Source organism: Lycorma delicatula, chromosome 12 (assembly GCF_047948215.1).
Source record: "Lycorma delicatula isolate Av1 chromosome 12, ASM4794821v1, whole genome shotgun sequence".
Taxonomy (NCBI): Eukaryota; Metazoa; Arthropoda; class Insecta; order Hemiptera; family Fulgoridae; genus Lycorma; species Lycorma delicatula.
The window spans coordinates 49113303-49137595 of NC_134466.1; the positions used below are offsets into that span (position 1 = coordinate 49113303).

Genomic DNA, 24293 nt, shown 5'->3' on the forward strand with positions numbered 1-24293 from the left:
CCAATGCCAGGAAAGTATAACATCTCTTTTTTACATTTTTTTCTGAATAAAAAGTTATTTATTAATGAAGTGGCACCATTCATATATTTTTGATTACGTAAGTTTTACCTATTTCACATCCCCTTCTTGTTCACATAGTTCTCGTGATATTTTTAAGGCAAATCTGCCGATTTTCGTGACGGAATGGTAGTGTTTCGGCCTTTCATCCAGGGATTCCAGGTTCGAATCTCGGTCCGGCATGGGTTTTTACATAGGCTTCAAAATTCTATCCATATTTCCACGAACAACCTTCAATGTAAGCTTCTGTGGTGAATAATTCATCAACCAAAACAAAGAAAAAATAAATAATGATGGATTTTTCACAAATCTGAAAAATGAAGGAAATTTTAGAAATGGAAAAAATACTTTAAAAAAAAGCAGGTTATGTACTTATCCCAAGATTTTTATTCTCCTCACGGGCTTTGATTACAAGCAACTTTGGGATCATTGAACTTTACACGTATAAAATAGTATGAAAAATAATTCTAATTATTATTTTGTTAAAATCTTAACGAAATTTAATACGAGGTGTGGCTATAAATTACACGACCGACAGCTTTGTACCGTGAAGCCTTCTCTTTCGATTATTACCACTCCAGTTTCTGTAGATATATTAGTCTAGCCGTGGCCTTCGTTTGGATAACATCTGTTATTTTGTTTTGCCGAAAAAATAAGTGTTTTATTAGAGCAAAGAATTGAGAAATTTCATATGAAACTTGGAAAAACCGCTACTGAAACTAATGTTTATCATGTGCGCGGGTTTTTGAGTGATTTAAGCGTTTTAAAGATGGCCGAAAAGACGTTGAAGATGATGTTCACCCGGACGCCCTTCCACGTCAAAAACGGATAAAAATATTTAAACAAATTGGTAATATGATCCGATCTGACCGTCGGTTAACTATTCTTGTTTTTATTCAAGATCCTTGCTCAACTCCATGAAAAAAAAAACGACCCGAATTGTGGAAGAACAAGTAATGGGGTTTTCAGCAGGACAACGCACCGGCCCACAGTGTACTGTCTGTCAAGACGTTTCTAACCAAGTAAAATATCTCAGTATTAGACCATCCGAGCTTATTCGCCTGACCTGGCAACCATGTGACTTTTATCTATTCCCCAAGGTCAAATTTGCATTAAAACGAACAAGATTTCAGACCGTTGAAACTGTGAAAGAAAAAGCAGCACGCGTCATGAAAGAGCTCGCAGAAGAAGATTTCGAACAAATGGAAATTTTGTTACAAACGAATCTGATTGATTATCCCAAGAGAATTTGTGATTCAATAAAAGAAATTTCGCTTTATAGGTACCAAAAATACTATCGTTATCATTAATGGAAATTCTATCCACGCCATCAGCAATGGACGGTTTTTCTGAGAAGCTCAATCCAACGGTTTTATCCATACCTAAAGTTAAATGGTTACAATCCATCGAAATAATTTTTTGAACTGCTATAGAACTTTCAATTCTTTTTAAATGATTATCTTCAGTTATATATATAGTTGCGTGTCGTCTACGAAGTGGTTTACAGTGAATGTATCAAACTTTTGATGGCGTTCATTAATAAACAATAAAAAAAGCAAACGACCAAGAACATTTCCCTGTGGCACTCCACGTTCTACATCTTGAATTGAGAACTAAAAGAAGAAATAAACATAATTATGATGGTTTATTCCACTATTCAGTTTGAAGCATATCTTTCACTGTATCGGTGAGCTACAAAAATAACGATCTGTTTCACGAAATCAAAAATTTAATCTTGTTAAAATCATTTTCATGTAATGCATGAAATAATTGTTGTCGATAATACTTCAATTATTATTGGAAAACCATTCTTAAACTTTTCCGCGTATTTCCTGTCTGAAGTCATATTTTCTGATCTACGTTTCAAGGATCTTTACTAAGAAATAATTTGCTTGTTTTGTAAATAGCTACTAATTCCAGACTTTCCTGATTATAGAGAATTTCAAACAATTCTAATATTTCTACATATTTAATATTCGCCTTTAATATTGATGTAAGAAATCTAGCATGGAATTCTTTATGGATGGTAATTATTTTTATTATTACTTTTTCACCGATATTAAAGAATTATTCTTAATTTAAATAAAAATATTAATTGAAAACTTGAGTATATTGGCTGATTATTACCAACTACAGAATCAAAATTTCCCACCTCTTGCTGCGTGGAGAAGTAATTAAATTTTAGTCCGCTGAAATGAATTTAATATTTAGCCGATCAAAGTTTAAAAATATCAATTTTTTGTTTTATTTAAACTTTTAATATTATTAAAAGTTTAAATATAAATAATAAACTTCAACTTTTAACGTTTTAGTAATAAACTTTAAAAAATTAACGATTTTTTTTAATCTTTAAAACTTTTTTTAATTTATTTAAAAACAATGATAATTTTACAATAACACTTCATCGTAAATTACCCCCAACAAAAAAAAAATCTTGGGTAAATTTTTTTCATGTATCATTAATTTTCCACTATAATAAGTAACCAATGCCAGGAAAGTATTACAACTTTGTTATAAACGTTTTTATTATAAAGCTATAACTTACAGCTACGAGTGTTAAAAAGTGATGCAACCTTATGGGAAATTGAGTAAGTTACAATTATACTTGAAAGTGGCCTCTGTTATGCAATTCACATAATTGAATACGACGTTGCATGCTCTTAAAAACCTATCGTAACGTTTGTTGAAGAATTGCAGCGACACATCGTTCAATTTCGCACTTCAATTCGGGAATTGTGTGAGGATGAATTTTATAAGCGGCATCCTTAAGGTATCCCCACAAGAAAAAGTCTGAAGGGAATAAATCAGGAGACCGAGGAGACCATAACCCCTTCAAAATCACTCGTCCATGAAAATACTGATCCAAGAAAGTCATAGTGTTGGCTGTATGAGCCTTAGCATTATTCTGCTGAAACCATGTATACTCTAGCCGATCTGCAGGTATAGTGTTTACATATTGTTGCACCATTTGTATGTAGCGCTCACCATTCAGTGTGCCGTGAAAGAATGTCATGAAGATTCGCCTACGTGAATTGAACACCAAACACTGACTTTTTGTCCGTGCACCAAATGCGTAAATTCTGAACTTGTCGTACAGCCGGGTTGATGATGGAGGATTTGTTTGGTGTATCTACACCGTACTTTTCTGAAAAGGCATTTTGGGTCTGGGCATAACTGGCACATCTAATGTATTGGGAGACAATTAATATTCTCTGCTGCATTTGTAACCAATTTTTTCTCGATTAAACATGCAACAAAAGAAGGAAACATTCTTCCATAAGGTTGCGTCACTTTTTTAACACTCTGTATTAATTTAAATATCATCTACAAGGCTTGGCCGATAAATTTTGCACATATATGCCTAGCACGGGAATAAAAAGAGATATTGGAATTAAATAAAAAAACTGAATAAAAGTACAATACCTTAGCTACAAATTGTAGTATTTATTTTTCAATATAATCCCCGTTTTCACTGATACACTTTTCCCAACGTACAACAAATTTTTGCATTTTGTCACCAAAAAATTCTGGCGGCTTTCTTAGATCGAAGTGCCACAGCTTCCTTCACCTCATCGTCGGCGGTCTAATGATTACCTGTGAGATCCCTCTTGAGATGAGGGAAGAATTGGAAGTCGCACGTAGTCATATCCGGCGAGTATGGCGGATGCGGAATAGGCTTAAACTTCAGCTTGTGGAAAGTCATCAGAGAGTGCGCGGTACCCATCGTGCACAGATTTTACGGTAACCCAATTGCTCAACAATATGGCCTACTTTTTCTTTAGATATGCCTAACTGGATAACGATGCATTGCTGGATGATTCGCCGGTCACTTTGAAACAAATCGTCCACCTCCTTTCGATGTTTCTCTTCAATCATAGGAACTGGTCGTCCGCTGCGAGGTGCTTCCTCAATTGTCGCTTTACCAGCTTCACATTCGCGAAATTTCAACACCCACCTATTCACAGTACTCCTGTCAACAGTTTCACTACCGTAAACCGATTTTAAACGATGAAAAATATTCGTAGGATTCACATTTTCTGCTGTTAAAAATTCGAACAATGCTCGCTGTTTTAACCGTGTTGACCTATTGGTCGTACTCAACTCCATTTTAGCTACTACCGAAAACAAACCGGTAAACGGATTTCAACGCATTATCGCAGATTTGTAGAGGGGGATTTTAGTTATCATGTCCTACCACGTCCAACTTGATAATATCTTTTGTCTCCATGTAGCAGGCAGGAGTACAAAATTTATCAGCCCAGCCTCATATTTATATTACATTTTTATCTTTAAAACATATGAATAAATTCCTTTTTTTATAGAAAACATTTTCAGTTGAATTTTTTAATAATTTATCGTGGTATTGCATAATCAATGTTCATTCAGGAAGGAAATTATTCGCTGCAAATTATTGTAAATCTTTTTTCAAATATTTAGAAAGTTTTTTCACAAGTATTTGAACGAATAGGATGGTTTTGTTTATTATTCTTAGAAGGATGTTTTATTCTAAGAATTAATGAAAAATTACCCGGATGTAGCTGATAATAAAATCCTTTTTCACTCGAATTTAAAACGCAATATCGAAATTTTAAGATGAAACTAAATAGTTTCTTTCTTTTTACATAAATACATCCTTTTTCACTTTTAATACTTTCTTTTTACAATAGACTTGTAAGAGACGTTTTTGCTCCTAATCGATAATCTTTTAACGTCTAGTTTTTCCGTTTTGATTTTAAATAATAAAATAATTTTACGGAAATGATTTCCATTAAAAGAAACAAACTTTTGCAGTTATTATTTATTTATATCTTTCAACCGAACGTTAAAATATTTCAGATGTATTACGAGATGTGGCTATTAAATAATGAGACTAATGCTGTAATATATTTTATTTTAAATTTATACACATTTATTTATTATTCCATTCAAATATACACCCCTTCTTTATCACTATAACGCTCCATATTTCTATAACTTTCCATATTCAGAATATATATTAGTTATATGAAACAAAAATTGCAAAAACTATATGCGCTAGCTGATGCTGGTGTTTAGATATTTAAAAAAAAACAAATATACAAACTGTCTTCTTATATATATATAAGACAATGTTCGAATGTATGTCCCCGCTACAGATTAAAAAAACTACTGAGCCGATTGACGCGCAGGTTTTTTTAAAAATGGTCCGCGTTGTTTGGAGAAGGCTTAAAATTGTTGAAATCCTCGAGCTGACCAGTAGAAAGAAAGTTAGGGGTATTTAAACCGACTAGTGTTAAGAGAGTAGTTTGAATTAAATCCGATTGGAAGTGTTGTTTTGACAATTGGATTTATTTACATTCTGACAATAAAGTGAAAGATTAAATTTTGTGGAGTTCCGTAATGTACATTTTTTTAAATGTTTTACAAACTCTCAATTGTGTTCATTTAATTTATATTCGAGTATATACTCAAATCTGGCAATAACGAAGCATTGCCGGGCTGCTAGTAAACTAATAATTTTGTAACTATGCAGATCTGCCACTTCGTATCCCTCAGTTTTGAAATATGAAACTGTTTCTATAATTTAATATATTCCACTTTAAATTTACGCTGTTTTATTTAACATTATCAGATCAATTTAATTATTTATTAATATAATGTAAAATTTACTGTATAGAATGCAAAATTGCATAAACACAAAACATTTGAAATAGGTTAATATTTTCCAGAAATATTTATAAAATACCATAATATTTATACAAATAAATATATTTGTCATAATGAAACAGATGTATTTTGCATAATTATATAGTATAGTAAATATTCTGTATTTACCATATGCTACAAAATACATTAAGTTTTATACTAACATAAAATTTTCCCCATTTCTTTCTGGGAAAAAATGTTTATGCGCATTAAATTACCATTACGAAGAATAATAAGCTCTAAAAATACTCTTTTTCATCATATATGATATGTTTTCGCCTATTTCCTCCCACCACTATTACTCAGTTGTGATAAAACGTGTCCTTTTCCAACTCCCCGTCAAACCAAAGTAATAATATTTTTTAAGGAAATCTTTAATTATTATGACGTAATATCTTTTGATATTAAATAAAATGATTTGACCCTAAGTAATAATGTTAATAAAACTCTTGCGCATTTTTGCGGAAGAGTTTCGTTTCTGACGCCCTCACTATTTCGCAGTTAAAAAAGCACCGATTTTCACGCCCTAAATACGTTCCATTAACAAGTAGAACCAACACAAAAGCATCAATTTTCAATTAATTACCATTCTGATTAAATACATAAGCGCGTATGAAAAATACACCACATAACTTCAAATTAATTAATTAATTAATAATTATTGTAGACCTTAAATTAAACGTAACTTAAGAATGACTCGAGCAATCTTCATCAAATTCTTACATGTACAACTACATATACACTACTAAAGGATAACTAAATTTTAATGTGATTGCTCTAACAGTTTTTTAGATTTTTAAGCCACAAAATTTTATATTTGAATAATATTTTCATAATCACAAAACGTAAAGAAAATTCATTTTCCAATCACACCAAGCGGCCGAAAGTAATACCTCAAATTGAATTAATGTTGTTTGTTGTCGATCTTAAATTGAGTATAACTGAAGAACGACTCAAACAATCTTCATCAAATTTTTATATGCACAGCTTCAGATATACTAGCACAGCGTATCTAGATTTGAATGAAATTAATCTAGTAGTTTGGAGATTTTCTACTCCCACTGTGCGAAATAAAATAACATTGTACTTTTCTTCAAAAAGTCGTAAAAAAAATCTCTTACGTCAAAGGTCAAAGTTATTATCCAGTAAAGAGACATCCAGTAAGATCCAGATTAATATTTAGATAATTTCAGACAATCAGATTGAGATTTATTTTATTTAGGTTTCAAATAAATGAATAGAAATTATAAAATTACAATCTGTTATTAATTAATATTCCTTGTACGATAAATATATTATTCCAATTCCAGGAAATATAATGATTTTTTTTACACTTATTATTCAATTTTAATTAACTAAACTTATTTAAGACTGTAGTCAGAGTGAGCAACGTAAAACTGAACCCATAACACGTAACCGCTGCAGAATCGATTGGAATGAAATTTTTTGGATGAGACCGATGAATTAAGTAAGAAAAACATAAAACGTAATCTAAATTTTGCATTTATTTACCTTATTATTACACAAAAGATGTTCAAAATGACCACCCTGGGAATCGATGCACTTTTATGCTCGACTGATGATCATATTGAGAGTCGTTTGACGCAAGAGGTTGTTGTCAATTGCGTTGATTTCTCGTTGAATTTCAGTTCATCAATATTGTGGGGATTATATGCATAACTCTCTCCTTTAAGTAGCTCCAAAGGGAAAAATCGCAAGTAGATAACTCTGGGGTACGTGGAAGCCACCGTCCTCTGCTTCCATTTGAGAAATCCGCATTAATGCGATTCAGTGAAAGGTTTGATGGGTGACAAGTTGCTCCGTCTTGTTGGAAGAAACGATATTCTTTTTCATTATCAGTTAATTTTGGGTACAATTCTTCGAAAATTGTAAGGTAAACAGTCTGGTCAATAAGTATTGCTTCCACTATACGATTACCGGAAATGGCACAACAAACACCAATTTTTTCATCGTGAAGTGAACGCTCGAATATCTCGTCATCCCATACCTGGTGTTCTGCGAATTAACATAGTCGGATAAATGAAACCACGCCTCGTCTGACATGAAATACGATATCGGGTCTATCTGTTGGTGAAAACATTGTTGGTGAACAATGTTTTCAAGAAGCCAGTTGCAATAATCAAGTTGTTTCGGTTTGACTGTCTCCTTCAGTTGTTGCACAGTTGTAACGCGGTAGGTTTTAAATTTTAATTCATGAAGAATTTTACAAGATGTGTATTTAACACCAGACTGTTGGGATAACTTGTACGTATGATAAACTGTATTTATCATGAGCTAATTACGCTCAAACCTGGCGCTACTGCAGCTGTAAAGTATAAACTTATGAAGACTAAAAAGTAGAAAATATAAAATATGTAAAAAATATTTTTAAAACACCACTCTTAAATTAAACGCACTAAAAGGTAAAAAATAATTTTAGGACGGTATCTGAGAATCGATTTGATAACAAGCTTTGAAGGGAAGATGTAAGTAAGATTATGTGAAAGTCATCTTCAAATTAAAAATTTGATGTTTTTGGCCAATTTTTTCGTATGCGTAAGGAATAGCCTAAAAAAAAAAAAGGTTTGCACGCATAAGAAAAGATTGGTAAAAACACCAAATTTTTAATTTGAAGCTCTGACTTTCATATATTCTTACATAATACGATCAAAGCTTGTTGTCAAATCCATTCTGAGATACCGTCCTAAAACTATTTTTCACATTTTAGTGCGTTTAATTTATAAGTGGTGTTTAAATATTTTTTGTATATTTATGTGATTATGTTCATAAAATAATGAACTATAAAGCAGAAAGTAGACACCGAAATTTACCGATCAATAGCGGAAAATCCCGATTCGTTAGTATTAATTTCTAGATTTAAATTTCCAATTTAACTTTCGTTATATCTATTTTCATCATTGAAAAGAAAATATTTTTACACCAGAGGAATCAATTTTGGACACCTAATAATCCCATTCCGGGACGCCACCCGCCAAGAAAACCCGCCCGGAGGGCCAAGCTGCGGAGGCGTGTCATAGACACGTCCTGCAGCTAGTTAAATACTAACATATTTGTTTTTTTTTTTGAAAAGAAAGTAAGATAAGTGCAAAAGAAAAAAAATTTAACAAATAGTAAATTAAAAATCATCATTTTCCAGTATAGAATTTTTCCCGTCCTCTTTACTAGTTATTTTAACGTTAATTATTTTGTAAAATCTTATTAAACAATAGTTTCTGGCCTGGCAAAGTAAGTTAAACGAATACCCACTATGTAAATAATGAACGCAGTTGTCTATAGACCTGAATAAAAAAAAAAAAAAACAAGTATTGCACCAATCAATCGATCCAAGTACACAAGCAGAAGTCCTGGAGGAAGGGCGTAACGTATAGTTTCGATCAGTAATCTTTATTTTTTATTTTTTACTATAACTTCATTACTTTCTGTTCTTTACAAGATGAAATATATTAGCAATAACTGAAAATTTAGATAAACGTACTTTTAAATAATAAATTTAGATTAACAGCCCACTCGAAAATTTCACGGATGGAATATTATATAAAAAAAATAGCAGACTCGGCAATGCTTCGCTATTGTTATATATATATAGATTAAATGAACACAATTGAAAGTTTGATAAATCATTAAAAAACTGAACATTACGGAACTTCACAAAATTTAACCTTTCATTTTATGAAAGTCAGAATGTAAATAAATCCAATTATCAAAACAGCACTCCCTATCGGATTTAATTCAAACTAAACTCTAAATACACTAGTCTGTTCAAAACACCCCTAACTTTCTTTCAACTGCTCAGATCGAGGTTTTCAACAGCTTTAAACCTTCTCCGGAAAATGCGGATCATTTTGAAAAAACCCAGGCGTAAATCGGTCCAGTAGTTTTTTAATCTATAGTGGACATACATACGAACATTGCCATTTATATATATATATATATATATATATATAGAGAGAGAGAGAGAGAGAGAGAAGAAAAAGTCTGTTTATTTGTTTCGTAAATATTTCGACACCGGCGCCACCTAGCGGGTATAATTGTTGCAAAACCTTTTTTCACGTAACTAATACATATTCTGAATATGAGCCAAATTGGAACATAAATAAAATTTTTCGAAATATTTCAACCCCAGCGCCACCTAGCGGGTCCATTTTTCGCAAAAATATTTTTTTTCGCGTAACTAATATATATATACATACTGAATGTGAGTCAAATCGGACTATAAATACAATTTTTCGAAATATTTCTAACCCAGCGCCATCTAGCGGGTCCGAAATAATTCAGAAACCTTCGCGGACGTACGCACAACTCACCAAAGTTTCATAAAAATCGGATGGATGGTATAGGAACGCATACAGGACAAATACATACAATAAATATTTATTTATATATATAGAAGATATAAATAATACATAATAAAAATATTTTTTCCGTTAATTGACAAACATTTTTACCGGTGAGAATAACCGCGCTTTTTAGTTGGAATTCTTAAAATTAAAACGTATCATAAAAACTTAAATAGTGTAATCGGATCAAATTACTCGATTTTTATTTATTTGGTTTCTAATTTCATTTATATCCATTTAGTTATTTTACTATTTATTAAAATTATATTGTTATATTGTTTTGCTTTGTCAGAACTGTTTTTATATTCTTTTTTTTGTCTTCAGTCATTTAACTTGTTTTTTGCAGCTCTCCAAGATTCCCTATCTAGTGTGAGTCGTTTTATTTCGGTATACCTCTTACATCCCTAATAATTTGTTTTCCATATACCAAACGTTGTCTGTCTGCACAATTTTTTCCATCTACCTGTCCGTCCAACATCAAAGCGACTATTCCAGGATGCCTTAAGATGTGGCTTATAAGTTTGTCACTTCTTTTAGCTACATTTTTCCAAATCCTTCTTTTTTCATCAATTTACCACAATACGTCTTTATTTATTACTTTATCCGTTCATCTGATTTTTAACATTCTCCTATCCTATAGTATCACGTTTCAAAATCTAATCTTTTCTTCTCGGGTACTCCGATCGTCCAAGTTTCACTTCCATATAATGCGACACTCCAAACATATACTTTTAAAAATGTTTTCCTGATATTTAAATTAATTTTTGATGTATACAAATTATATTTTTGATTGAAGGCTAGTTTCGTCTGTGCTATTCGGCATTTTATATCGATCCTGCTTTGTCCACTTGTAATTCTACTTTCCAAATAACAAAATTTTTCTACCTCCGTAATCTTTACTCTTTTTTTTATATTCAGTGGTCCATCTACATTATTTCTACTACATTTCATTACTTTCGTTTTGTTCTTGTTTATCTTCATGCGGTAGTTTTTGTATAGGAATTTATCCATGTCATTCATTGTTTCTTGTAAATCTTCTTTACTCTCAGCAAGAATTACTATATCATCAGCAAATCGTAACTAACATCTTTATCTTTTCACCTTGCACTGTTATTCCGGATCTAAATTCTTAAACATCATTAACAGCTAGTTCTATATAAAGATTAAAAAGTGAAGGGAATAGGGAACATCCTTGTCGAACTCCCTTTTTTTTGTTACTACTTCTTTCTTATGATTTTCGATTATTAGTGTTGCAGTTTGGTTCCTGTAAATGTTAGCAATCGTTCTTCTATCTCTATACTTGAACCCTGATCGTTCTAAAATGCCGAACATTTTAATGCCTTTTCCAAGTCTATAAATGCCATGCATGTCGCTTTGTTTTTCTTTAGTCTTTTTTCTATTATTAATCTGAGCGTTAAAATTACTTCCCTTGTCCTTATAGTTTTCCTAAAATCAAATTTCTCTTCTTCTAACACTTCTTCCACTCTCCTCTCAATTCTTCTGTACAGAATTCTAGTTAAGATTTTTGATGCGTGACTAGTTCTGCTCCTGCTTTCTTTGCTATCATGACAATAACACTCTTTCTGAAGTCTGACGGAACTTCCCCTTTTTTGTAAATTACCACCAGTTTGTATAATCTATCTATCGCGCTTTTTCCCCTCCACTGCGTAGTAATATCTCATACGTTCTGATAAAAAAATAATACCCCACCGGATTGGTCTAGTGGTGAATGCCTCTTCCCAAATCAGATGATTTCAAAGTCGAGAATTCCGACGTTCAAGTCCTAGTAAAGTCAGTTATTTTTACACGTATTTGAATACTAAATCGCGGATACCGGTGTTCTTTGGTGAATGGGTTTCAATTAACCACACATCTCAGGAATGGTCGAACTGAGACTGTACAAGACTACACTTCATTTACACTCATGCATATCATCGTTTGAAGTATTATCTGAAAGGTTATTACCGGAGGCTAAACAAGAAAAAAGAAAAGAATAATAATAAAAGTAATGAGTAAATAATTTTTTTTTTTTAATAATTATATTCTGCTGCTAGGATTCAATTTTTTGGTCTTGAATATTCGCTTATTTAAGAGGGAGTAAATTTTTACTTCATATCGTAACAGTGAAAATTATTGTTTAATTTATAGTAAGTAAAAAAAAAAATCGTTTAGATTCCTCCGGCTAAAGATTGTTGAAGCCAACTATCAGTAATATACCATTCGATAGTATTTTTTGTAATAATGTATGAATTCAAGAGAGTAAATTTAAGCTATCGATTCTGGATATCAAAATAAAAAAATCATGTGGATAAATACCATTCATTTTTCTTCTGTACACCATTTTATGTGCTGTTATTACTAATAATAAAGATTATTATTAAATCAATTAATGAAGAAAATGGAAACAGGCACAAAATTGTCTAGACTTCATAATTTTTACGATTAACTCGGTAACAACTTCTGGCAGATCTCAGGTCTTTATCAACCGCTTTTAACAAATGAGGAATCACAATAAAAGGCTTAATAAAGCATAATTTGATAAAAACGATATTTATGCAGCAATTAATCAATAAATAATTTAAGTGGCTGTAATTTTGGAATTTTCAACTTAATTTACTTAGTAAAAGATGTTGCCGGATTTCTTGGATACCAATCCGTTTTTAAAATATATCTTTTTACTTTTTTGTACAAAGTAAAGTAAGTATTGTGATTGCGAAAAATTTCGGTTTTCAGATTTCAACGGAAATATCCATTTTACCATCCCTGAATCCATTTTGATTAGTTTTGGCGTGACGTCTGTACATACGTACATATGTAACTCGCATAACTAAAATCCGATTAGCCGTAGGATGTTGAAATTTTGGATTTAGGACTGTTGTAACATCTAGTTGTGCATCTCCCCCCTTTGATTGCTATCGACTAAACCAAAAGTGTCCAAAATCCAAAAACAAATTTGGATTTTGTACTTTTTCTTAATTGCAGTAATAAGCCATCATTGAGAGCTTTTCAAAGATATATTATAAGTGGTACTTATTTTCATTGGTTCCAAAGTTAAAACCAAATGAAATTTTAATTAATGAAATATTTGGATCTTATACGGGCACATCGGTTCAAATCAAACTTCATCTCCTTTTTTTCTGTTTTTATTAAAATTATTGATTTATTAATAATTGTTAACCTCCGATTGCAAAAAAAAGTTTACGATAAACAATAATTCAATAATAATAATAAAAAAAGAGAAAATTAGGAAATAATATCAGAAGTTATTAATGAAATAAAATGTTATGTACTTTTAAAAAAATGTGTATATATAATTCAATATTCGTACACAGAAGTGATGTGGTGCCCACAACAGATATTTTTATTGGAAAACACAAAATGACAAAAAGAGAGAAAATGAAGCGAGATAGGAAATTATTTAAAATGATCTAGAGCCAGCACCTCCCAGGACACTGTATATCTGCGTATTTTAAAGCAAATTTACTTTATTACGTACTGTTTAATTAACATTAAAAAGAAAAAAATATATCTTCGGGTAAGGAAATCTTCAGTCATCAACCTTTCGATAGTTTTAAAATAATACCATATACTTTGCTTAATTTTATTTTTCCAACAAAAACAATTTTAGTAATGAAACTTAAGGTAAAAAAATTACAATTTTTTTCTCAAATTCTATTTTTTTTTTTTACTAATTAACACTTTTTTTCTAAAAATACGTTTTTTCATATGATTGGAGTTTTTTGTTTTTGTAGGCCAACCCATATTTTAAATTAGAATAAACTATTTTTTTTTTTATAAATATATAAAAATAAAAAATATTTACTAATCCTTCAATTTATATTTATAAATGAGCAATCATTGCTAAAATAAGATCATTTATTCTAAAAAAAATTATATATATATATTATGGGCGTTTCACAAAGAAACTGAAAGAATTTCATGATGAGTTCTACCAGTGAAAATAATGAAATAGTTAACATAAACATGGATCCGGAAACGTTTCGTCAGCGAGTTACGGCTGGCGAAACCTTTCGCCATGATTCGTGTGCAAAGAAAGAAAACCATACTGAAATTCTAGAAGCCCAAATTAAGAGATAACCTTGATGGTTTCTTATGGTTTTTGACCTGAAAAATCGAATAAAATAGGTTTCAAAACTGTATCTACAGTTGGTTTTGATAAAAATGGACTAAAACGTGAATCCCCTTTATTATGTTTTACGTACAATTAATTATTACTTTGTTATAGTAATAAATAAGTAACATTTTTAAACATAACTTCTAGAGAATTTAATTCTGAATAAAATCATGTAAAAAATAAACTCGATTACGCAACAAGAACGTTACAAAAAATTAATTTTATTAACATCAAAATATCCGAAACGCGTCTGAAAAAATTCATTAATTTTTAAATTAAAAAGAATAACACTTTTAACATCCGAGAATATCTAGAAATAAAACGAAAATCAAATCAAGAGAAGAGAAGTTAACATAAAACACCAGTTTATAATAATTTTATCAACGAATATTGAAAATAAAAAATATATTTATGCTAAAATAATTTTTTTTTTTAAATTTCATAAGTTGGCAATATTAACAGCTGAACAACAATCACAATTTATTTATCCAGAATGTGAATAGTTTTGTGTACTACTAAAATTACATCCGTCCGGATTAACGTATGTCATCAGTTCCAAGAACCAGATAAGGAGAAACGAATACAATATTGTCCGTGGTTTAGACGTTTCATTCGAAATGACATATCTGTTCTAGACAACGTTTTTTTTTTCGGCGATGAAGCTCGGTTTCATCTTAGCGGATATGTTAACAGTCAAAATTACAGAATATAATCTTTAGAGAACCGACATGTGTTCCACGAACAGCCGTTACATTCGCAAAAAATTGAGGCGTGGTGTATCTCTTCGAGTCTTATCATTTTTTTCGGAGACCATCACAACTGAACGGTATCAGGAAATAATCATGCAGTTTATAGCTTTGATGAACGTAATCGCTGGCTACAACAAGAGGGAGCAACTGCACACACGACGAATAGTAGTATGCAATTTCTTCGATGACCGGATAATTTCTCATGGTCTATGTCCTCCTCGTTTACCGGACCTGAGTCCTCCCGATTTTTATTTGTGGGGCTTTTTGAAAGATAATGTGTACTTATACAACCCGCGTACACTTAATGAACTTAAACAAAATATTGAGGGATGTATATCAAATATTACTGCTGCTACACTGAAAAAGGTCGCATACAATGTAAGAAAACGCGTTGATACATGCATTGAAAATCATGGTGGACATTTTCAGCACTTGTTATCAACTTGTGAGTAATACTTTTGTAAATGTTAATATTATTTTGTAAATTAATAAAAAAGCTTTCTAAAGAACAATTTGTTATCATTTGGGTTGCGCAATTTTACGATCACCGTGAATACCAATAAATAGCGATTCCATTAAATCAAATAATAATACTAAAATATATTATACAAACATGTAATAATCTGAGTTAACTAGCATTTAGAGATAATAACTTTGATAGAAATCAATTAATAATTGAGAGAACAGAACTAGTAATAAGAATGTTCGTACGGAAATTAATACTAGACTTTTCATTGATAACTAGTTTATATTTGTTATCTTCATGTAATGTTTATATTAAAAAAAATATATATGATAATTATACAAGCTGCTCTTATCAACATTTTATCATACTTTCCCTTACATCCATCAAAGCAAATTCTGAGGAATTCCTTTTTATTTTATCCATAAAGTAGCAAACCTATTTATTCTTAACGTAATCTAAATTATGTATTATTTATTTTAAAAAGTATATATCTTTATTTTACTTTTTGAACCGATTCCGATTGCAAAAATTTATATTTATCTTTTAAAAATTTATTTATTTAATATTTAAAAAAAATTGTTAAACAAAGATGGTACACCGATTTATAAAACGAAAGGCAAAGTCGATAGATGGGTGGAATATATTGAAGAGTTATACGGTGGAAATGAATTAGAAAATGGTGTTATAGAGGAAGAAGAGGATGAAAGAAGAGAAACAATACTGAGATCTGAATTTAAGGGATCGCAGATCCCTTAAACTCAAAAAAGATTTGAATGGCAGAAAGGCTTCTGGAATAGACGAAATACCTGTATAATTACTGCGCAGTGCAGGTGAGGAATTGATTGATAGATTATAAAAACTGGTGTGTAATATTTACGAAAAAGGGGAAGTTCCGTCAGACTTCAAAAAGAGTGTTACAGTCATGATACCAAAGAAAGCAGGAGCAGATAAATGTGAAAAATACAGAACGATTAGCTTAACTACCAACGCATCAAAAATCTTAACTAGAATTCTGTACAGAAGAATTGAGAGGAGAATGAAAGAAGTGTTAGAAGACCAATTTGTTTTCAGAAAAACTATAGGGTCAAGGGAAACAATTTTAGGGCTCAGATTAATAGTAGAAGGAAGATTTTAAAAAAACCAACATACTTGGCCTTTATAGACCTAGAAAAGGCATTCGATAACGTAGACTGGAATAAAACATTGAACATTACAGCAACAATAATAATTGAAGTACATAGAAAGAAGCTGTAATAAGAAAGGGAATCCGACAAGGATGTTCCCTATTCCCGTTACATTTTAATATTTACATAGAATTAGCAGTTACTGATGTTAAAAAAAAAATTTAGATCCGGAGTAACATTACAATGTAAAAAGATAAAGATGCTACGATTTGCTGATGATATAGTAATTCAAGCCGAGAGTAAAAAAGATTTAGAAGGAACAATGAACGGCATGGATGAAGTCCTACCCAAGAACTACCGCATGAAAATAAACAAGAGCAAAACGAAAGTAATGAAATGTATTAGAAATAATGATGTACCACTGAATGTAAAATTGGGAAGAGAAAAGATTGTGGAGGTAGAAGAAGTTTGTTATTGGGGAAGTAGAATTACTAAAGATGGACGAAGCTGGAGCGATATGAAATGCCGAATAACACAAGCGAAACGAGCCTTCAGTAAAAATATAATTTGGTAACATCAAAAATTAGTTTAACGTCAGGAAAAGATTTTTGAAAATATATGTTTGAGCGTAGATTTATACGGAAGTGAAACTTGGACGATCGGAGTACTTGAGAAGATTAGAAGCTTTTGAAATGCGGTGCTATAAGAGAATGTTAAAAATCAGGTGAGTGGATAAAGATGTATTGCAGTAAACTCATGAAGAAGAAGCATTCCGAAAAATATAGTTAAAAGAAGAGACAGACTTATAGGCCAAATATTAAGGCATTCTGGAATAGTCGCTTTAATACTGGAGGGACAGGTACAAGGAAAAAATTGTGTAGGCGGGCCACGTTTGGGATATATAAAACAAATTGTTAGGAATGTAGGGGGTATACCGAAATGAAACGACTAGCACTAGATAGGGAATCTTGGAGAGCTGCATCAAACCAGTCAAATGAGTGAAGAAAAAAAAATTAAATTTAACTATTTGGACATACAGTTAAAAAATAATAAAATAAAAATATCTGGTACTACTTCATGAATTGTTTACGCGATATACGTAATCATTCAGGTAAGTATATATAAAATAAATAGATAAAAATAACACTCCTGATTATGTAATAACAAATTTTAATACATATACAACTAGTAAAATAAATAACAAACAGGTTTAATATGATTAGGAAATGCTTGCAATTGAGTAATGCAATAAGTATATAAAATAAGGCTAGTTTAAAAGTTACTAGACATGTGGAAACACGTCCAGTTAGCATTGTTAATGGTTGAGTCATACTGCTAAATCATAATGACATCATTTTTATCTTTTAATATTATATTAAAAAGGTATACACATATGTGCTTCTATACCTATTTATCGATATCTATCGTTTCCAAAACAGTACAATTAGTTATTATTAAAATATTCCAGAAATATTTTTATATTTATTTATTTTTTGCTTGATGAAATAATTCAACAATTCACCGCACTTATGTTTGAAAAAAGCTTGCTTTTTACAGGGGATTATGGAAAGGTTTTTTTTTAGCATATAAAAATTCCATACCTGACTGGAATTCGAACCCGGGACTCCCGAATTAAAAAGCCGACTCGCTACCACTCCGTTACGGAGATCGAAACTACTGAGTACCATTAATTAAATCCATATATATATATGTATGTATATATATATATATAGAAAGGTTTATTACTTTAAAATATTTTGCCTGGATGAAATAAAGGAAACCATTATAAAATTTTATATCATAATAGTATCATAAAATATATCAAGTTACAAAAAAAAAAAAAAATTACTTCTATAATAAAAATCTAAAAGATGTCAAGATCATAATCTTACATATTAAAAAAATTGGGTTGAAAACCTATTTAAGTATGTGTGAGCGTTCTACTGGACCGCATCAGGCTGATTTTTTTTTTATTCTGCTCAGAATGACCAAACACACACACATATATATCATCAAGCATCACCGGACCTCCAAAATTGAGTCTCCTGTAAGAAATCCTCAAAAAGATTTTCATTTATTCCTTAATTGAGGAAATTTTCAAGGTATTCCAAGGAAATCACTTTGAAGAGCTTTCCATATTTGATGAAATATCTACGGACCATTCCGAGAATAAAAAAAAAATCATCCGATTCCGTCCAGTCTGGAAATAAAATTTTGAGCACGCAATATGTATTTCCAGTCCGTCTAGACGTTCTAGTGGACGGATCGGCCTGATTTTTTTTTTATTTTACTCGGAATGGCCCGCTGATACGTCATCGGATCCCAAACTTGAGTCTCCTCTAGTAAATCCTCATTTATCCCTTAACTTAAGAACTTTCTAAGGTTATTATTTACAGGAAAATCATTTTGAAAAATATTCTTTAATTCTATTTGAAGTTATGTGTAAAAAAATTGGTTAAATCAATAAATTCTCATTTGACATCATTAAATTAATTTCGTCTTGAACAAAATGAAATCACATTTATCAACTTTTGGAAGAAAAGTACAGTATTACTTTCAGTCACCTTGTGCGAGTATGGAGGATGAAAATAAATTTTCTTTGTTTTGAGGTATAAGGAATAACAAAAAATACTCTTCACTTAAATTGGGGGTATTTTTTGTTTCTCTCCCGCAATGGTTTTTTTAAGAATAACTATTTAAACTCATTAAAAAAAATTGTTATTTTTTAGTATCATACCAACATATTAACATTAAAAATTAGATGTAACAACCACACTTAATAACCTACGTTCGTCTAAAATAATTGGATTTTGAACTTTTTCTTAACTGCAGTAATAAGCCCTCAATGAGAACTTTTCAATGATATATCATACGTGGTACTTATTTTTATTGGTTCCAGAGTTGCAGCCAAATAAAATTTTAATTAATGAAATACTTGGATCTTACAAGGGGAAGGCGCATCGATTCGAATCAGACTTCATCTCCTTTTTTTTTAAATCTGAATATATTGATTTATTAATAATTATTAACCTCTGATTGTAAAAAAAATGTTTACGATAAATAATAATTCAATATAAAAAAAAAAATGAAAAAATATCAGAAGTTATTAATGAAATAATAAAATTTTATATACTTTTCATTTTAAAAAAAAAATTGTATTGTAATTTAATAGGCGTACAAGAAAGTCATATGGTGTCCGCATTAATTTAAAAAAATTTATTAGTATCATTTTATTACATAATAAAAATTAATTATCTGATTTGGTAGAAATACATTTTTATTGATTATTTTTTTAAAATATGACTTATTTTTTGCAAATACATAGATAAGAATTATTTTCTTTTGACTCAAACATATACTTCGGCAAACGAGAACGGGTCTAAAATTATGCTTCGTTTGACATTTTTAATAAGTTACCGAACCATTTAAAATATTTTCAAATCAATTTTTAAAAAAAATAAAATTTTAATAGTTTTCATTTACAAAAACAATATCATAGTGTTCCATTTGAAATGCCTTATTTTTGTTTAACAACCAGGAAATTTCTACCCTATCAAGAAACGTCTCATGCAGCCTTTCTCTTACTTCAAGGAGATGGGACTGGAGAGTCCCATCTTTTTGGAAGAGGCTATTAGGATGCTTATGCTCAATTTGCGGTAACACAAACTGCTCAAACATGTCAAGATACCTGGTAGATGGATTGGAAGAGGTGGTGCAATTCCCCGGCCACCCAGATCGACAGACATAACTCCTTTGGACTTCTTCTAGGGTTATTTCAAAGACAGGGTATATACGACAAAACAACCAAAAAACATTCAGGCGTTGCGTGACAACGTTCGGAATGCCATTTCAACCAACATACCAGAAATGTTTCAACTAACATGGCAAGAAATCGCCTATCGGCTGGATATTCTTGGTGTGAATGGTGGGGAACATGAAGTGATGTAATTCTTTATTATTAACTTGATAAAACAGGCTTTAACTTAACTTTTTTTCATGTCGATAAGTGTAATATTTTGGGAGATATAGTTAAATAAAAAATAGGGCATTTCAAATGGGACACCCTATAAGATTAATTTTTAAATAATATTAACAACTAGTGACCCATAGCTGCTCCGCAGCGTTATTATTACAAAGTAATGTTACATATTTTTAAAAACAGACTAAAAACCTATTCCATTTACAACACGTCTTGCCCCCCAACACCCCCTTGTTTTTTTTCCTTTCCTACAACAGGTAAAATTCGTACTCAAAACCTATTTCCAACTGTCCAGACAATCTACTGAACGGATGGGGCTGATTTTTGTTTTATTCTGCTCCGAATTTCCCGCAGATATGTCATCAAATATCAGTCGAAAATAAACAGGCCGTCACTAATAATCTGTTTTTTTTTTCTATTTTACTATTTTAACTATTCAATTACACTCAACTAAAACTATTAAAAAAAAATTCGTTTAACAAATTAAAACTTTTCAAGTCTTTTTTTAAAAGTAACATTTTCTTAATATTAAGTTATTCAAACTCAGAATAAACTAGAATTCATGAAATATTTTTAAAATTACAAAGCGAAATAGAATTATTTTAAAAATATAACCATTTATTATAAACGCGTTTCGCGGCTTCAGAACCGCATCATCGGGTAAAAAGATAAATAATTTTTTGTATGTCTAGGTCATTTTATTAAAAAAATATATACATATTTTATTTTATTTTTATTAAAATTGTTATTTTATTGTACATGCGGTTGTCTACTAGGACCTGTGGGCAAATAAATAGATTTTTGAGGTCATGTATTTTTTTTATTTACATACTACTTTTGATTTATAACTGTTTATCCTATTTTTTAAATTAATGATTTACTAAGATATAAATTATCAATAAATCAATTTACAGTTGTTGATTTTGGGGTGTGTTGATTTTACAACCCCTTAAAGGGCTTGTAAAATGATATTCAACCATGTTGTTGTTATTCCAGAAATACATTTTTTTTTAAATTATCAGAAAAAATTTTAATAGAAAATTTGGATAAAAATGAAATTAATTAACATAACTAATTATACTTGTTTTTTAACTTTAAAATAAATCAATGTAAAACTTACCATTGTATACTTCGATACCCTTTAGCGCAACAATGCAAACTTTTAAATGAAGTAGTAACGGAATATTCTGATGAACTAAGCTCTTTAGTAAATTGTAAATAATTACTATTTAAAGATGAATTAAAAATGTTTTCCGAACAGTAATCAATCTTTGCCGCTGCAAAACTTACTGCGGTACAACAAACAAGAAAAAAAGATTTAATACTAAGCATATCCATATTGTATTTATTGTACTTTTATTTTAAAGGTATTAATAAACAATAATTATATCTACATTCTTTGCCATTTATTATTTAAAAATAAATTAATCTTTTTTTTGAACGAATCATTAACTGTTTACACAACAATTTTAAACTGTTCTCGCGAGCACGTTACAGAAACTAAACCTCTCTCTTCACAATACACTCAACTCTGCAAGAAAGCGAGCTGACGTTTCTACAGTTAATAGTTTTTTGCTCTCGCAGTTGGACCCGCGTAAATGCTACCAACTTATTGTAATATTGTAAAAAATACTATACTGGTGATAATATGAAAGTTAACATGTAAAATAATGAAACATTGTATTTTAAATATTCTTGTAATGCTCTTGTATAATAATAACAAACTATTTAAATTTAACATGAATACGTAACTATTATGTACAAAACTTGTAAAATATTTTATATATAAAAAAATTGTTTAATTTTACAATTGAAAATCTACATTCATAAATATATGAAATTATCTACCTTTCCAAAAGAATTACATAATATATTATCAAACTTTAAAAAATTGCTGAATGTTGGTAAAATGAAACATTACCACGATAACATCTTGCGGTAAATAAGAGAAGTACATCTGTTTAGGCTTATATGTCAGGATTTGGTTTAATTCTACTGTGTATTGATGAAACTCGTGCGAATGAGGTTAGAATATTGATTATTTGGTTTTAATGTTTTTAGTTTGAAAAAAGTTTGATTATTTTTTTATTGATAATAATATTTAATCAATATACATTATTTTAGTCTGGTTCGTTATATTTTAATTAGATAATTAACGTAATATCAGTTTGTAAATTGCCTTTGAAGTTATTTACTGACAGATTGTTGAATTTAATTATAATGATTATATTTATTATCAGTTGACATAAGTAACAGTAATGTAAACCTTTTAAGCTGTTTCCAGTCTTTTTCATTAAGTTATTCCTCTTTACTTTTTCAATTTCTTGAATCTGTTTAATGTTGTGTGAATATCTTGATTTTTTGTATTTTTTATTAATTAGAATTCAGTTATTTTCCCCTGGTTTTTGCGTCCAGTCAGAATAAGCAGATGTTGAGTTACGAATGATTTTTAACTATGTAAGACATTTAATCAGTTCTTTTGGTTTCGAGTTTTGTATAACGAATTTTGTGTTCGTAAAATAATATTTATTTATGAATAACTCTCTTGTTTGAGCTAACAGTATAAATTGCATGAAAAGCTTTAACCAATTGTTTTTTTTTTTAATATAATAATTATTTTTTCTCGTTTCAGATTTCAGAAATATTTAAAACTTGCGTTAATGGTTTTCTTAAAATAAATTAGATCAATAAAATAAAGATTATATAAATATTAAAAAAAATGGAGTTTGCTGAGATGATATTAACACCTAAACTGGATAATGTTATAATGCATGGGCCATTTCATTCTCCAGTTGATGGGACACTTTGTATTACTGGTCATCATTTAATCTTATCATCACGTAAAGAAGGAATTGAAGAACTCTGGGTAATGAAGATTCACAGTAGCGCTTATTGTATGTTTTAAAATATTTATTGTAATGTTCACTGTATTATAATTAATGTTCCCTTTAATTTTTTTCAGACCTGCACGCACAAAAATTAATTGTGGCCAAAAAAATTATTCAAAAATGAATTTGTGCAAAATTGTTTATTGTTATTATATACATATGTATCAATTATACAGTAAATTCGTATTTGTATACATATCTAAACAAAAACAATTAGGTAATTGTTTGATTTTAGGTTAACATTTATCTAAACTTTTTCTCTTCCGTCTTTCATAAAATTCATTCTTTGTATTTACTTCTTGACAAATGGTTAAACATAATTTAGTTCTTATAAGGTCACCCAGGTGTTCATTTTCAAGTCTGTTTGGGTATTTTATTTTTATGGAATTTATTACAGAAAATCCGCATTTACAGTCTGCGTTGGATGCTTGAAAAGTTCCCATATTGTTATATGGTAAGGAAAGGTTACATAATTTAGGGTTAGTTTTGATAAAGGCTAATATATCATTAAAAGTATTGAACAATCCTAGTTTAGTTTTCTCTAAAATTGTAAATTTCAATTCTGAATATTTTTTCGAAAAGTTATATTATATTTTGCTTTCTGAAAGCAAAATTGTTTCCTGAATTTATAATAATTTCATTATCAAATACATGCCAAACTTTTAATTCTTCATTTGGAAATCTACTGTCTAAGTGAACATACACTTTCAATAAATCGAATTGTACTTGCTGTATCAATATCACTTTGATGTTCTGATAATATTCCTCTTACAGTGTCACTCCAAAAGATTTTGTGTCCCAAATATTGAGTTTTTAGTTTGTTAATTGTAATTTTTACATACCGATGAGCAT

General features: G+C 30.0%; 2 protein-coding genes across 2 annotated transcripts in view; one reads left to right on the forward strand and one right to left on the reverse strand.

Annotated features, from left to right (window-relative positions):
• LOC142332708 (X-linked interleukin-1 receptor accessory protein-like 2) overlaps window positions 1-22102 on the reverse strand; it is a 145234-nt gene extending 123132 nt beyond the window's left edge. Inside the window, exon 1 of the mRNA XM_075379284.1 lies at window positions 21674-22102. Coding sequence (XP_075235399.1) covers window positions 21674-21891 — 218 coding nt within the window. The 5' untranslated portion in view covers window positions 21892-22102. The remainder of the gene's footprint in view (window positions 1-21673) is intronic.
• Window positions 22103-22497: 395 nt separating this feature from the next.
• Window positions 22498-24293, forward strand: part of LOC142332866 (myotubularin-related protein 9) — a 35654-nt gene continuing 33858 nt past the window's right edge. Inside the window, exons 1-2 of the mRNA XM_075379542.1 lie at window positions 22498-22578; window positions 23186-23419. Coding sequence (XP_075235657.1) covers window positions 23273-23419 — 147 coding nt within the window. The 5' untranslated portion in view covers window positions 22498-22578; window positions 23186-23272. The remainder of the gene's footprint in view (window positions 22579-23185; window positions 23420-24293) is intronic.